At 41.6% G+C, this 16,576-nt stretch overlaps 1 protein-coding gene across 1 annotated transcript in view; it reads right to left on the bottom strand.

Annotated features, from left to right (window-relative positions):
- The window catches only part of LOC147728045 (melanopsin-B-like), an 845,284-nt gene that overhangs the window by 158,667 nt on the left and 670,041 nt on the right, over positions 1-16,576 (bottom strand). Inside the window, exon 7 of the mRNA XM_086963227.1 lies at positions 15,252-15,395. Within this exon, the coding sequence (XP_086819353.1) occupies positions 15,252-15,395 (144 nt within the window). The remainder of the gene's footprint in view (positions 1-15,251; positions 15,396-16,576) is intronic.

The raw sequence follows: 16,576 nt of genomic DNA, 5'->3' as shown, positions 1-16,576 counted from the left end.
GGAAAAAGCTGACTCCCGGTTTGCATAGATCTCGGAAGGTGTGTGGCGCCCTGAAAAATGTACACCTTCGGCTAAGATCTTGCACCTTTCCCTTTGTCAAATATGAGGACTAAAATAAAAATGAAAAAAACAGTAAATGGTGGAAGTTCTATACTGAAGAGCCCACTATTTTCACCTATTGTGTCTATTTTGAAAAAACAACGTTAAATAAAAAAAGAGGCAAAACTCAAGATTTCACTATTTAAAGGATCCCGGTTCATATTTCTGTGCTACACCTGGAGAAACATAAGGTCTGATGACCCCGCTGGCACCCCAAGAAATCGTACAACGGATATACCAAAGGGGGGAAGAGCTAGTTCAAGAACCCACCTTAAGGGAATTCTCCATTGAAACACAAGACCTGAGCTCATGGAGGGAACATACAGAGAAGCTAGAGAATCAAGACAAGAGCAGTCCAGCCGGGGTAATCCCACTGCACAGTGCCATTATAACAACAGCAACAGTAAATGCTGCACGAAACAATAACAGTATAAATTCGGAACGTCAGCATTAGGCGTGGGCGGAAAATCCGTTCCGCTCGCGGATTTTGCGGATTTTCGGGAAATCCGCAATCCGCGAGATTTGCGAATTTCCCGCAAAATCCGCAAATCCGCGAGCAGCGGATTTTGCTCGCACTGCTCGCACTGTTCGCGTGAGTTCGCGCCCCGCGAATAAGTGCAAAATTGCAGAAATACGATCTTAGCAAAACTGAAAGTAACTACTTACCAGGTTCAAAAGTTCAGGCTCATCATTAGTAGCCATTTCCTGGAGTGCTTCCTGAGGGGCCCCTCCAGAGTTCAGTTGCCAGTTGAAACTAGTATGTGACCCTGCTCTGAACCTCAGAATAGTTACACATATGTCACAAAGGTCCTGAATTACAGCTAAGGGAGACAAGCAGGAGCCAGGCTGGAAGTTAAAATCCATTAATCAGCCCCTAATTCATTATTGTCAGTTGGGGCAGGGCAGGTGTTGTAACTAATTTTGCAACAATGAAAGCACTTAGCAAGTGCAAAAGATCACTAATCAGGGCGCACTAAGGAAGCAGGTGCCAGCTAAAAAAATATTCTGTGACACATGAATCAGCACCAAATTAATTCAGGTCACTTGAGGCAGGGAAGGTGTGCTTTGCTTTGCCGAAAATAATGTACACTGGACAACCAGAGGGTGTGGTGATGAAACAGAGGGTGGCATGGGTGGGCCAGAGGGTGGCATGAGTAGTCAGAGAGTGGCAGTGGTGACAGAGAGTGGCAGTGATGAAGAAGAGTGTCCCAAACAGGCTGGACACGTAGAAACAACAAGTTCGCGAAACTTGCGACCCGACAGGTAAGTTCGCAATTTGCGAAAGTGTACAAAACCCTCGCGAACTGGCAGAAACACGGGCGAACACAAAAAAAAAAAAATCCGCAAATTCGCGGGAATTCGCGGATTTTGCGGATTGCGAATCCGCAAATCCGCAAAATTCGCGAACGCGAGATCCGCAAAATTCGCTCATGCTTAGTCAGCATCAATGTCAAGAATTTCTACCTGCGCCTAGTAAAATCTGTAGGGACAGCACGCCATGTAGTCTGGCTACAACACATAAGACCTACGATATTAATACATCAAATAGCTGTTCCTTACAAACTGCTGAGAATGGACAAGTAATTAGCCTAAATGGCTTGCAATCAAAGACAGACGATCTAGTGCACCTTTGAACAAACCAAGGCCTATCTTCAACCGACTTGGATGACTCAAGGGTGAGTAAACATGTGGAAGGTACACATGAGACAAAGGTGAAAGGAAATGAAGAAGAGGAGTTGGTCGCTTCACAGGCGAGCAAACCTGTGGAAGACACACACAAGGTAAAGGTGGAGGCCCAAGGAAGGGATGAAGAGGAGAATCAGATGCTTAGCCCAAACCATACGGGTGGAAAAGACAAAATATCAGACCACAGAGCCAATTTTCAATCAAATCCAACGGAGAAATCTGGATATTCACCTGAAAAAGGGGCAAGTAACATCAAAAGCAATAAAAACGGGCAAACAGAATTAATACCATCAGTACTGCAAGTACTACAAATGGCGACAGCAACGTTGATGATGCAGTCACATAAATTGGACATACAAATAGATCTTATGAATATCATCGCATCATACATAGCTGGAATAAACACAAAACTTCAAGATTTAACAAATTAGATACAAAGAGTACAACCAATTTATTCACCACGGGAATCAACCTGCACATGTGGTCTAATAATAGACAAATTAGGTTTTCTTCCAACAATATTGGAACAGATACTTTGTTTGAATAATCCCTTGGTTACGCCGGCTACGAATTTAGAGACTGCCCATGCAAAAAAGTCGGAGGTAATTGTTAGGCAGATCCATGCACAGGCACCTTCACATACTACTCAAGAACAAAAGAAAGAACTTCAATTTCCCACTGCTGAGATGGCAGATCTCATAAGAACTAAGCAAGGGGCTGATCAGTGTGTCACAACAGAGCAATCTGAAAAGAAGACAATTCATTCTAGAAGACAAAAGAAGAAGGAGAGGAAAGCAAGAAACAATACGAATGATTCTAAACCACTGCAAGGTAATAGAGTATATCCCATCTTCTCTAAAACAAAAGCAGGTGAGCCTCAAGTAGAATATCACCCTGGAACAACGCTGGATAGTGTCATAAGTCGTGGAAATACTTCTATTGAAGGGCTCAGAGGCATATATTCAGAAAAGGCGCTAGCCCCCAGGAATCACATCAACAATACAACTTTAATGGAAATCGAGGACTGCTCATCATCACCATTTAGAGACCCCATGAAAACCGAGTCAAAGGGCAAACCTGTAGGCGCCACAGTAAAGTGTGAAGAAATTAATAGAATATATAAAGAGTTAGACAATGTGGCATGTAACAGCAAGCCTGAAATAAACAACTTGACCTCACCAAAGTGGCCACAGTTACAAGAAATTAAGGAGGAAGTAGGCAAAGATAGGGTCATCAAAGAGGGAAATTTGAAAACTCCTAAAAACATGTTGCAATGAAGCCAGATACTCTGTTAAGTATTCAAAAATTAAGATCGTATTTAGTAGTAAACAGGGAGGCTATAATACTAATTGGAAATCTGTTACTGGGGCAATTACATACACAGAGAAAGTAGATACAACTTCTTTGCCTCAACATCAGTAAAAGAAATGATAGATCAATGTACTCCAGTAGTATTTCAAAATCCAACACAAACTAAGCAGCAGTGCCCTTCTTATGGCCATCTAAGTATCCGTATTCCCAATCAAATTAAATCTCAGTCTTAGGGCCCCATTAGGATGACGGGCGGACTTTGTCCGCCCGCCACCCTATCGGTATTCTGGACCGCCCGCCATAAGGGGGGTCCCGTTGGGGGAATTAGGATGTGCCCACCACAGTGGCGGGCACATCCTTCATTTTTAGCATTGTGGCGGGCGGTGCACTCTGCACCGCCCGCCACAATGCTAAAAATGCATTTTTGCATTTGCATATACAAAGCGGCAGGCACCGCGCGGTGCCTGCCGCTTTGTATATGCAAATGAAGGGGGGTACCATAGGTACCCCCCCTGTGCACCCCCACCTCGGCCTTCACCATGGAGGCCCGCAGGGGCCCCCAATAAAAACGACCGCATGCCTTTCCGTGGCGGGATCGCCACCGCGGAAAGGCACCTATACACATGCATGCAAATATGGCTGGCGGTGCCTGATAGACACCGCCACCATATGAACCCTTTTCTGACCCGGCCGCAAGGCGACCGGGGCGGAAAAGTGGCGGGTGGTGTTTGCCTCCACTGCGGTCCCCCCCGCCATTGTAATGGCGGGGGGAAAAGGGTGGCGGGCAGGCATTTCTGTTGGGCGGATCGCCACCGCCACCATGGCGGTGGCGATCCGCCCAATATCATAATGGAGCCCTAAGAATCTGGAGGACAAAGATATAAGAAGGGGAACTGCACCAAGTACCCAGGTAACTCCCCAGTTAATATGGACCCCAGAATATGAAATGCAGGGAAGTTAAGATATTTTAAATAGAGGCAATATTATGTAACTTATGGCAGAAATTCAGGAACTAAAACATGTAAAATCGTCAGATCTTGTAGCAGTCCAATTTCTACCAGGAGATAACAACACAACAAAAGAATGAATATTATCTAAATGGCAGACGTCCGAGTTGGCACACTTAATACTAAGTAGCTCGGATCAATTTTCAGCCTGGGGAATACAAATAACAGCATCTGTAATACATCGATACCCATTTCCATTGAGAGTTATTGAAACGCAGCATACTAAAAGGAAAGCAAATCAAATGGCAGTTTCTGCACATGTTTTTTCAATTTTACATAATGCAAAGGGTAGGAGTAGTACAGTCCAGATTTCAGAGGGACTAGCCACAGAAGTACAAAAGAAGACTGAACTAAATCATGATCAATGGAACTGGCTTCCCAGTATACTAAGCAACAAAAGTACTGTGTGACATAAGAGAGTTATGGCTACCAGCTCTGAAATAGGTGCTATACACATCTTGGAACATACATGGAGCTAGGCGATTACTTGAGGAGGGCCTTCCACTCAAGGAGTGGGCAGATTGTGACATAATAGCCCTGCAGGAGACTTGGTCGAAGGAAGAGATACCGATAGTAGGTCTCACTCACTACACAGTAGCTGCGGAAAAATGCAGGCAATATGGTTGTGCAATAGGCGGATTGATAGTATATGTATACACAGCTTTATAAATAACAATGGAACAGCTGAAATCTACGGATCCCAGCATACAGCATTACATTTTCAGAACAACACTCAGGTAAAGGCAATACAATGGTAATAATTAACTATTACACACAACCGACGGTTCAAATAAAAAAGGAGAAAAATGCTCTACTACCTAAAACCATATCCAGATTACGTTGTGCAGAGCCCATGTGGAATCTAATAGTGACAGGAGATTTTAATTCCAATCTGATATTTATGCTGGATGATGATGATATTTTAACAACAGATAATTCATATTGGTGTGTTCCACAGCAATATTGTGCTGGGACCTGTTGTGTGGACCCTATTGGTCAGCAACTAGCAATAGATCTTGAATTCCAAGGTATGCGTGTGCTTATCGGTAGAACGGATAAAGATCGTCCACCGAAAAAAATATATTAAGGCCCAAGGGTGCAATCAACGCTAGATTTTACACTTATAACACTTACTCTAATGCCATTATTGGCAAGTTTCTTCATAGAGTACACCACCTTGAGTGATCACTCAATGCAGCACGTCATTTTAATCTAAACATGCCACAATTTCATTTTACTAATACATCAGAGTGCAACATTAATTCAATAAATCTAAAATGTCTGAAATGAACAAACCCAACCAACACAGATTAGTTCTTAACAATAAAGGTTCTCTTGGCAAAACACACAACAGAACCCATGAATAGAATCCAAGCTTGGTCGCTTTATCTAAACAAATTAGCAAAAATAATGAAAGATTCCAAATTCAGGGTTAAAAGATATGATTATTATGTTTCTTATATAGCACCTGAATCGACCCCCGAAGGGGTATCTCCGCGCTTGCCTTGGGAACCCGTCCTGGCTTTTCCCTGTGAGATAGCCCCTACAGGGCATCCCCAAGGTGAAAGCCAGGCATCCCGCCGCGGGGGGGCCGTTGTGGAGATTAAGCAAGCTTAATGCCCAGAGTTGCAGAGTGTGAACCCATGATTAGGTCAGGCACCGAAGCGAGAATTATCGAGTCCATGGACATTTGAGCTCAAGACCCTGCCGCGTCGGGAATTGAACCCTGGTCCCAGGTCTGACCTCTGCCTTCAGGCTCTGCCTGCTCTAACCAGTGAGCCACACTTCTCCACAGATTAAGCGAAAGATCTACCAAATGATCTACAAATGCTAAAGAGAGATCTAAAAAGAGCACAAAGGAATCTGCACTTAGACAAATCCAAGAAGATAATATGGGAAACATTTTGACAATTGGGAAAACAATTTAAAAAAAATGTGGGAATTTTAAAAAGTGAAAACGGACAGTTTCTGGTCCAAACTAATTTACAACGTAAGACATTCAAAGCCGAATAAATTCTGGCAGATAATAAATAACCTGTCAAGGCCTCGAAATGCATTAACATTGTTTGTTCAAGAGCAGGAATGTGTTAATTTTCTCAGGGAGAAATTTAAACAGAAACAACTCCAAGACGTGGATGATTGCCAATCGCTGACCCCAATGCAGCCAACTGAGCATGAATTGGTTCCACTGACAAATCAGTTATTTTACACAACAGAGGAAATAATAAACATATTAAACAAAGGTAAAAGTGATGGAGCTCCTGACCTGAATGGCAAGCCACATTTAAACATGATTTGGAGTACTGCAGCACACACCTAGAAAAGCTTTACACTGATGTTGAAATTAAAAATCTTGTTCCAGAAAGTTGGCAGGGATCAATCATAACCCCTATTTATAAAGGAGGAGACAGATCTAACCCTACACATTATAGGCTAATTGCCTAACAGGATGTTGAAGCTCTGTATTTTGCCTCACTTATCCTTGAAGATCTGGTTGATTGGTCAAGAGAATGTAATTTAACCCCAAAAAATCAAACAGGATTTAAAAAGGGCATTTGAACTTTCTCCAATATCCTGTCAATTTCACTGATTGCTGAAAAATGTAAAAACAAGAAACAGGACCTGTATCTGTGTTATATAGATTTAAAAGCTGCTTTTGACAGCGTAGACCGGAAACTACTGTGGGCTAAATTAAAAATCTGGAATATACCGGAGAGAATACTTAGGGGTCAACTGCTGTTTTATACAGATACCTGGGTTTGTGTGAAGCTTGGGGATAGAGCTAGAATTTTCAGACAGGTGTATACCACCATTGGCTTAAAACAGGGGTGAGTGTTGGCCCCGCACCTATTCAACTTATTCATCCCAGCCCGATCTGGAAAGCTTGATGGAATTAACTCACATTCACCAAAGTTTGGCAAACTACAATTATCGCACCTTGCCTGCGCAGATGATATTGTTCTCTTGAGCTTAACTCTCTAAATTTCTGTCTGTAAATAAACTGGAACTCAAGTCATCCTAAACCAAAACATTTCTCATTACAAACCAAATAGCCCCTCATCATAACATCAGGCTAAAAGGCAAATTATCATGCTACAAGTATTTGGGATTGTATGTAGATGATAAGCTATCATTCCGAGACCAGAAAAAATACAAGACCCAGCGAGCGGGGTCCCTAATATTTGCCCTTAGATCACTAGCAAAGAAACTGGAGGAACCTTCATTAAGACCGCTGCTGGCGACTATTTCTGCCACAATACTGCCAACACTATCATACGCCTGTGCCGCTATGCATAGGAAGGACTCAGAGACTCTTAATAAGCTAATAACAAGTGTTTATAAAAAGGTTCTACAGCTCCCCAAGACCCCCTCACCAGCGCAAATGCGCTTAGAGTTTGGGCTATTGAATGAATCATTAGGCAGACTCTACACATACATAAAGGTGTGGTACCGGATAAAACAAAATGTAGAGAAAAATAGCCTTCATTAATCTTTATGGCTGGAATTGGAAGAGGAAAACAACTTGCCAGCCTACAAAGTCTTGGAATATGTGCTTAAGGTTACCTGTATCACTGATCTCTGGAATAAAAATATGCCCTATCCAACATTCAAGCTAGCACTAAATAAAGCTGCAAAGTTCCATTTATTGTTGGTTGAGAAAGGCATTTTTGATAAAAGATCTCATTCTTGGACAGTGATCAATAGCTATAAAATACTAAAACAAACGACCTATTTGGACTCCACCTTCTCTATTCATGTAAAAAGACAACTAATGGCATTGCGGTTTGGAAAGTTCCCTACTCTTGCGGACGCCCCGCAATGGAAGCATACAGAGAATCAAAAATGCTGGCTTTGTGGCAGTAAAAGATTTGGTTCATCTTGTATGGCACTGTAAGATACTGCAAACAGCGCAAATGACCTTTTTATAGAGAGCGTTCTTGGACAGAGGAATACACATGTGTAGAACCGCTAGTATAAGAGGACTGGACTCTACTGATTCCCAAATGAATTGCAAATTGATAAAGTTTTTACGCATTCATGAACAAGAACTGAAAGCAAAAGCAGTTTAAAGAACTAATTTTAAGAATATTTTAACAATTGTGTATATCTTATGATTTTTTTATATTATAATAATGTAATTTTTTGAAAAAAAGTTAAATGAAGGAAATTGTGTATGTAATATGTTATAGTTTTAATTAACTGAACAATAAAATGTTATTATTATTATTATTATTATTATTATTATTATTATTATTATTATTATTATAATTAAAACATTCAATAAACATTAATCTTCAAGGATGTTCTTCCTTTTCAGCTCTACTTCAGAACTTGACAGGTATTCAGCAGGATTGACTGAAACTGGCTGACACTCTAAAGTGAATAAACATCCTTGTTAGATAATTTTGTTAGACAAAGGATCCATTTTTCTAGTCAGGTCAAGGGACGGGTCCCACTTTTAATCTATGGAAAATGCGTACCATTGGTTTGTTTTAAGTGGCGACATTTAGAAGATTACTGTCCTAAGGCAAATGGCAATTTCTTCCTCTTTTATTACCATATCGTGTCTGGCAGAGACAGTCAGAGAAAAGCAACATGCGTGGTCCATTTGAAGGAGAATTGCTTCTAGTTCATAGAGACCGACATTTACCTCCATCTTGGTGTCCTTATAAAATTTTAAATAGGCCCTCAAGGCACTACATAAATCGTGTTGCTTTTGGTGAAATGCTTCTTTGTCCTGGATTTTGCATTCCAAATTGGAGATCATTGTACCATGTATTTTAGTGGTTCCATGAGAGTGGGCAACCTAATTGCAGTCCACTCACAGCCTTACCCAGGAATCTTCAGATGGCTGTTACTTTTTAAAGGAATCCGTTAATTACATTTCTTGGGCTTTATCTGACTCAGCAGTAATTCCACTGTCTGAAAACATACATCTATATAATCATTTTTCGGGTTTCATAAAATTACACTTGTCCCAGTCCACTGTGAGCCCACAGTCCTTAATTTGCTGCAAGCGGCTTGGAGTAAATAATCGTGTTTTTGTTTAGTGGGTACATGCATCAAAATGCCATCCATGGCATTTAGTGTTCAAGAGATATCCACCAGCACTTGACAGATGGCATCCTTGAAAGGAACTGATAATAATCTAAAGCTGATCCTTGTTACCTTCTCCCTACTTTTTTGACATGAGTAGAAGTTGGCTACGTACCTCATTGTTTCAATTGTTTATATTTAATGATACAGCATATTGAGGCCCAGTTTTGAGAGCCCCCTCCGAGAGTGCTCTAAGTAGGCGAGTGCCAGGCCCTGGCAATATCAAAAAATGGACATTGAACCAGGACCTCTCATGCTCGCTATTTCTGTCATTCGCCTGCTGTAGACAAAATCCTACCTTACTGTCTATCACCTGCTAGTGGTGTAACACAATGTCACCAGATGTTCCTTTTGTGACACGGGGACTAATTGACAGGTGGCTACTGTTACTATGGGTGTTACAGAGTCCAAAACGTTATTTCATTCAACGAATTCACTAATATATTGTCACTTACTTTTAAACGTATTTGTTAAGGATTTTTACTGGTTTTGGTCCTTGATAAAAGTGCTATATAAACTGTCAAATATATTGTCATGCTGATTTTGACGATGCTTTCTGCAGTGAGACCCTATTGAAGAATGTTTCAAACACAGGATCCAATTTCACATGTATTAATTACATAGGCCACACCTAATACAAAGGCTTCTCAAGCCACATTTGTTTAAGGCCATTGTTTTACTCCACCTGAATAAAGCACTAAGCCCTGGCACCAGTAAGAAATGCTGGTATCTAAATGACCACAGGAGTTTTGTGGATTTCCTTTTATGGCCCGATCATCGTGATCAAGCATATATTTTTGAGTTATTGATTGGCCGCAGATTGGGAGGCCCATTATTTGAACCTTTCACACTCTCTATATGCCATCAATAATTGTATTTAGTAGTGCATACTAGAATTGTTTGCGATGGGAAATGGATTGTACCTGAGACTTGGAGCTTCCAGTCAGACTGATTCATCAATTTTCAGATTTATTTGCCTATCTCCAGTACTCTTTGTCCTAGAACATATTTTTAGATTAATCTTTGATGTACTCCATGTCATATATACAGACACTCAATGGCAATCTATAAAAGTTCCTCAGTCATGCCATAGTTGAGGCGCATAGCCAACATGCCCACGCCCTATCTTGAATTGAAATTAATCAGACAATGACATCAGTTATAGCCATTGTATGCAAAGATCACTAGTTTAGTTTGCCTCAGGTGCAACTAAGTTTTGAGCTTTGTGTACTGTTCAATCATGAAAAGTGTCACTCTTGCTGCTCTGTTTATTAGTAAGTAAATCTCCAGCCTTAGAATAACATTTTTGAAGTTGGATGCATTATTTTCCTTCCATGGCTCTGTTTGAATTTTTATACAAATTTTGAAATTGTGTAGTTCCCTATTACCTGACTCCTGTGTCCTTAAATCGGAAGAGTCGTTTTCTATCTTTCTGTCACCATTTTTAGGTCTTGCCTGAGACAGAAAATGCACTCTTGCTTGCAAGCTATTTTGTTAGCTTACAGGGGGATTAGAGCACGCCATTCCTTACCTTTGATTGGCTTTATCGTCACTCTAATTTTTTTGCTTTTCTTTTGTCAGCGCACCCCATCCTCACTTACTGTTCCTGAGTTTGCCCCTCCCCTGATAGCTTGGCACAAGTACTGCTTCCTTGTTCCAGTGTGTATTCTTGCACTGCGCTGGCTTTCAAAGATATTTTTTTCTTTTAGTTGCTTAGTTGCTTACTCAGTCGTCGTTGCTTGCCCACTGTAATTGCTTGCCCCACTGTTGTTGCTTGTCCCGCCTCCCTCCTACATTTTTGCTGTTGTACTGTCCCTTCTACCCCCTCCTACTTTGTGTTGTTTCTCTGTTTCCTTACACCCCCTCCAGTGTTGTGTTGCTTTTCCTGTGTTGTTTTGCTTATGCTGTCGCTTCTATTTGCCTTCCGCATTTTGATACTTCACCTATCTCCACCAACCCCCTTGCTGCTTTGTGATACTTCTCCCATCCCTCCTGCACTGTGTTACTTCTTAAATGTTCCTCCGCTTATTCCATGCCACCCACCCATGTCCCGTGTTGTTTTGGTTTTCTCATCCCTCCTGTCTCCCTCCTGCATTGTATTGGTTCTCCTGTCCCTCGTTCCCCTCTCCCTCATTGTGTTGCTTGCCCCATCAATCCTATCCCACTCCCGAATTGTGTTGCTTGTGCCATCCGCCTCCTGCATTTTGTTGCTTGCCCTGCCCCCCCCCACCCACACTGTGTTGCATGCCATGCCTTTACCATATGGCGAGAAAAAAAGTGCTCTGACATGGGCAGCACTGGTCCCTTCATAGTGCTTTTTTCCTAACTTTCAGCTATGCTGCACAGCAGCCGCATTGCTGTACAACATAGCTAAAAGACATTGAAAAGTCCAATCTTCTCTTGCATAGGCAAGACCTATTAGCATTACCAAAGGTTGGTTAATGAGTGTTGTGCCTCTGATATTGCAGTGTTTCTGATTAATAATCTCAATGATTGGATTTGATTTAAGCTTAGCTTTTCTACTCTTTTGAGGTTGACTTTCAGTCACACAACATCTTTCCACAGCACAACCTCTGTCAAAGCCCTGCTGGCCTATGTTTTTTCATTGGGATCTCTCTTTACCTTGATATTCTCAAAGGCCACTTCCAATGTTGCCTCCCTTTACGCATCTGAACCTCCTCCTGTTCTTTTGAGCGACATCCCTGTCTGTCTCGAGCAGGGGCATAGCTTTCATTGCTGCAGCTGGTGCATTGACACCAGAGGCCTGAGGGGCCCATTTAACCCAGATTATTGTTGTATTTCACAGTTCAAACAGCAGCTAGAGGGCCATTTACTTCCTTGGACTAGGGTCCACGACTCCCTAGCTATGCCACTCCTCGGGAGTCATTTGTGTAGTTTTAATAAATTGCACATTTGAATAATCTGCACATTCAACTTTTCATGCACTTCGTCCACAGCCCTTTTTTATTTTCTTCAATATTTCTTATTGATTTTAAATAAGAATAACACGTTGAATGTCTCAAGAAAACTGCTCCTTACTATTAATGTGCAAGTAGATATTTCATAGAAAATAAAACTAGTCGTAAACCATGGTAACAATAGTAATTCAGAAATTCCATATCTGACATGAATTGTCTCAAGGAACTCTCCCATCCTTTACAGTCCTATTGCAGACCACTGTCGTATTCGAGCAAAAAAACTATTTCCCCAGATCTATGCGAGTTCCTGGCAGCGGACAAACATCTTATGTTGTCGGTACTCACTTTCAGGTAAATGTGTGCTTTGAGCGCTGCCACCACAAAGACATCATTGTTGTCCATTTTGGGAAGTGATGAAGATCTTAGACACTTTAGAACTGACATAGTGGAGTAGGAGATAGAGTTTTGCATGGTCAACGATATTTTTCGTGGCTGCAGGATTAATCTTCAAGAGGGCCATCCAGAGTTTGCACCATGAGTTGGTGAGTCCGGCATCACAAAAATGAGAGCAGACTGCATTCTGAAAGAGTATATTTTTCTCTCGTTATCATCATAAGTGTTGCATTCCCCATTCCTAGAGTACCACAAAAATACCCCTCGATTGAGCCTTCCCTACGTCTACCTACATGTCCCTGTGGAATAATAAAAAAAACAGAAACACTCCTTTTTTTCCTATGATCAGTCCTACAGGGGCGTCTATAGGTGTTAAGTGTGCGATGTTTACTCGGATAGGGACACACTATCATTTGCATCTCTGCGCCATAAGTTCTCCCTCTCTGATTTGGACTTTTACAAATTCCTAATAATTCATGCTAAAAATCTCCAAACTGGACCCCCTGCAGTCACCAACTTTCTCCACCTGTTTGTACCAATCAATGCCCTTGATTGGGTCATGTTGCTAAACTACTACAACCTCCTCAACCTTCCCATCCAGTCTAAATGATCCACGTACTTCACGTCAATCATACTTATGGTCCACATGGCTCCTTGACTCCTCTTACGTTTCTGTCAGCTTTCTCTATTCTATTCAATTTACTTCCCTTCCCTCTATCTCGACACAGTGAAGATGGCAACATAGAAATGTTAAGGGAAGTATTATTCATCTTGGTAATTGTATCAGTCTTATGTTTGCAATGTGACAATATTTGTCTCAATCGTACATTGCTTTTTTCGGATTATTTACATATATATTGTTCTTCGCTATATCAGGATGCAATTACTATACCACTCTGTATTTTATGTCAAAGGCCTTCAAGAAAATATTCTGGAAAAAAAAACAGCACAATGTAATTTGTTGCTTTCCTTGTTGCTGTTAAAAAGCAAATACAAAGTTTATTTGTAAGAAAAAAACACAACATAGATGCTATTGTGGTAGTCTTGAGAAGGAAATATCTAGGAAACCGTTCAATTTCCCAAGACAAATATCCCAGTGAAATATGAGGTTAAGCCTATGGCATCATTGTTGTAGATGGAAGGCCACATCTATGTAGCCTCGTCTCAAATTGCCACCTGGAACTGATCAGGCCAGCTCAAACATTGTTAGTGGGATCCAGCAGATGGAAGAATGATTGCCACAGCAATTACTGGCCCGAAATCAGACTTCTGTAACACACATATTGTTGGCACCTCCTACAGAATATAAACAAGCTGCAAGTAATTCAGAATTCAGCAGTTAGGTCAGGGGCTAATCTTCAAACAAATGAACATGTGTTTTCAGCACAGAAAGCTACATATTTGGGGCAGGCTTACCAAGGTTTAAATACAACGCAGCGCACCAAATAAAATTGCTGCACTGCGTGAAAGGGAAAGAAAAGAACAGCGCTATATCCTGAAAGATATGGCACTGTTTTCCTCTCTACCACTGTTGCTGCACTTTAGGCTGTCATGCGCCAACACACACACCCTTTCATCACAGTGCAGACTTTATCAAACAAAGCAGCATTTTAGAACACCTGCTGGCAATGATCTGTAGGGATGCATGGTTGGTAGATGAGAACAGTATTTTTCCCTTACAATTATTGGCCTGTTTAACCGCATGCGCGCTAGCGGGTTTTCCCGCTGTGCGCTGAAATGTGAAAATCGCGGGTAACGTGACAAAGCCAGCTCGTCATCCGCGTAGCGCAGGTAACGCCCATGACGAGCTGGCTTTGTCATCCGCGTCGAAGGGGTAAAGAAAAACACCTACATATGTCACAAGTTTGGCCATTGTACAGGAACAGTAGGAGGTGCTGGCTAATTCCTACATTTAGGGTTACAATATAAATCTGGTGACAGATAAGGTTGATATTTGCTACTAAACCTCTCCCAGGTGGTCATTTCTGCAGATTTAAATATGTATATTATTCTTGGCTGACCCACCATACATTTTCAATAGCCAGATAATATTAGTGCCGCCTGCAGTAAGTAAGACATATTTAAGAAAATGTTGTTTGCTTATTAAAGTAGAACTAGTACAGACGCAATAATAGAGCCCCTGAGTGGGGTAGATCTACAGTTAACATATGCAGTGACGTTTTTTGGCATACTGAGCAAGAAACTTACATCTTACTTACCCAATATATGATGTCAAACACTGGATCACTTCCCACTCTGGGGCGGCGGCATACACTGTTACTGTTAAATCTTATGTGTGTGAGATACTGCTTATTCTATTATTATTTTATTGAGAAATGCTTCTTTCTTTAATGTTTAATTTATGTCTGATTGTTTACTGCTTGGGCAAAGTCTATTTTTAGATATTTTTTAAAATGCGTAGCTTAATTGTGTATTGTCCATTTTAACAATTGTGTTTAAGCATTTGACTTAAGAAACATTTATAATGATGAATCTTCTTGCACCGGAACATAAGTTGCTTTCTAATGGTGAGCTTTGCCCACCAGTACTGGCTGTGCACAGCCAGACCGTGCCAAACACTAGCTTCTTGTGTAAACTAGCATATTCAACGTTTGAGGCAAGAGATGTTCAGTGGCACTGTATGGTGCAAGGGAATCTCAAGATGTGTTTTTCCCAGAGAGCCATGAAAGTGGATACTCCAGAAATATTTTAGGCAACATATTCGGTACTCTGCCATTACCTTGTCTTCGGTTACTTCTGTACAGCTCCATGCTTTTAGAAGAAGTTCTCTCTTTTCATCATTCTTGAAACACGCTGAGAAGGAGTTACTTCTATAAGGACGAGGATTTCTGTGAACTGCATCAAGTTCGACATCACTCCAGATCTAAACCAATGACAAGGATCTTTGCTGAAAATGGATCTCATTCAAAATACAGATTCTTTCCATTTAAAAAAATAATATTCCTCTGTGGACACTGCAAGTTGTATTTTAGAAAGATGCATTTTTTTAATGATATTCTGCATGTATTCACAGACTGTATACATGTACAAGTTTCCAGTGGCGTAGCGTAGCTAGACCTTAGACCACCCGGGCCGGTCCCTGCATTTGCCTCTTATAGCCGGCTGTATTGAAGAGCAGGGGTGCAGGTGGGTTTCTAGGATTGTTGCCGCCCACGGCGGCCACACTGAAGAGGGGTGGGTGGTGGCGATTGCTGCCCCAAGACGTGATCGCCACCTCCAAAACTCACGCCGCCAGGGAGTGGACCGCCCTCCCCTTGCTACGCCACTGTTAGTTTCTATTTGAGAAGAACTAAAAAATTATTTGGATGTCACAAAGCATCCTTTCAAAACAGACCCGACATTAAGGGACAATAAAGCTTGATGCTTTGTTTGAACTTTTATTCTGCTTCCATTGCATCTTGTGCCCATTGTTGTCAGCTTCTTCTGTAGTGTATTCCATTGAAGTACACATAAAGTTATGGGTGAATTGCTTCAATTAATATTAGGCACTGAAAATTACCCCAGCTGCATCCCAGTCAATTGTTATTTTGCACACCATGCCACCTCAGTTTGTCGTTCTTATTCGAGCAGGATCAAGACTGATTTGTATGAAATTAATTCATACTTGTATAGCGCACCTATACCCTGAGGTGTCATGGCTCTGTACGCATAACGCAGTGGAACCCTTCCTGGCTTTTCCCTGTGAAATGCCCACTCCTGGGGACCCCCAAGGTGAATCCAGGCATCCCAGCGCTGTTGGGGCCATCGTGGAGACTAAGCAAGCTATTGCCCAGAATTGCAGAGTGGGACCCATGATTAGAATAGGCACCGAGGCGAGAATTATCAGGTCCGAGGAAATTGAGCCCAAGACCCGTTGAGGCGGGAATTGAACCCTGGTCCCAGGCTAGACCTCTGCATAAGGGTCTGCTGCTCTAACCATTGAGCCACACTTCTCCATGTTGTATATGGCTAGGCACAAGTTGAGAGGGCATGGTGTGGAAAAATAATAATGGACATGGTGGTGGCCGAGTAATTACCAGTGACCAAAGTAATTGAGAGTAGCAG

The sequence above is a fragment of the Lissotriton vulgaris genome, chromosome 3_1 (genome assembly GCF_964263255.1).
Source record: "Lissotriton vulgaris chromosome 3_1, aLisVul1.2, whole genome shotgun sequence".
Classification (NCBI taxonomy): domain Eukaryota; kingdom Metazoa; phylum Chordata; class Amphibia; order Caudata; family Salamandridae; genus Lissotriton; species Lissotriton vulgaris.
Note: the sequence above shows the minus strand (reverse complement) of the source record. Positions and strands in the feature narration are given on the sequence as shown.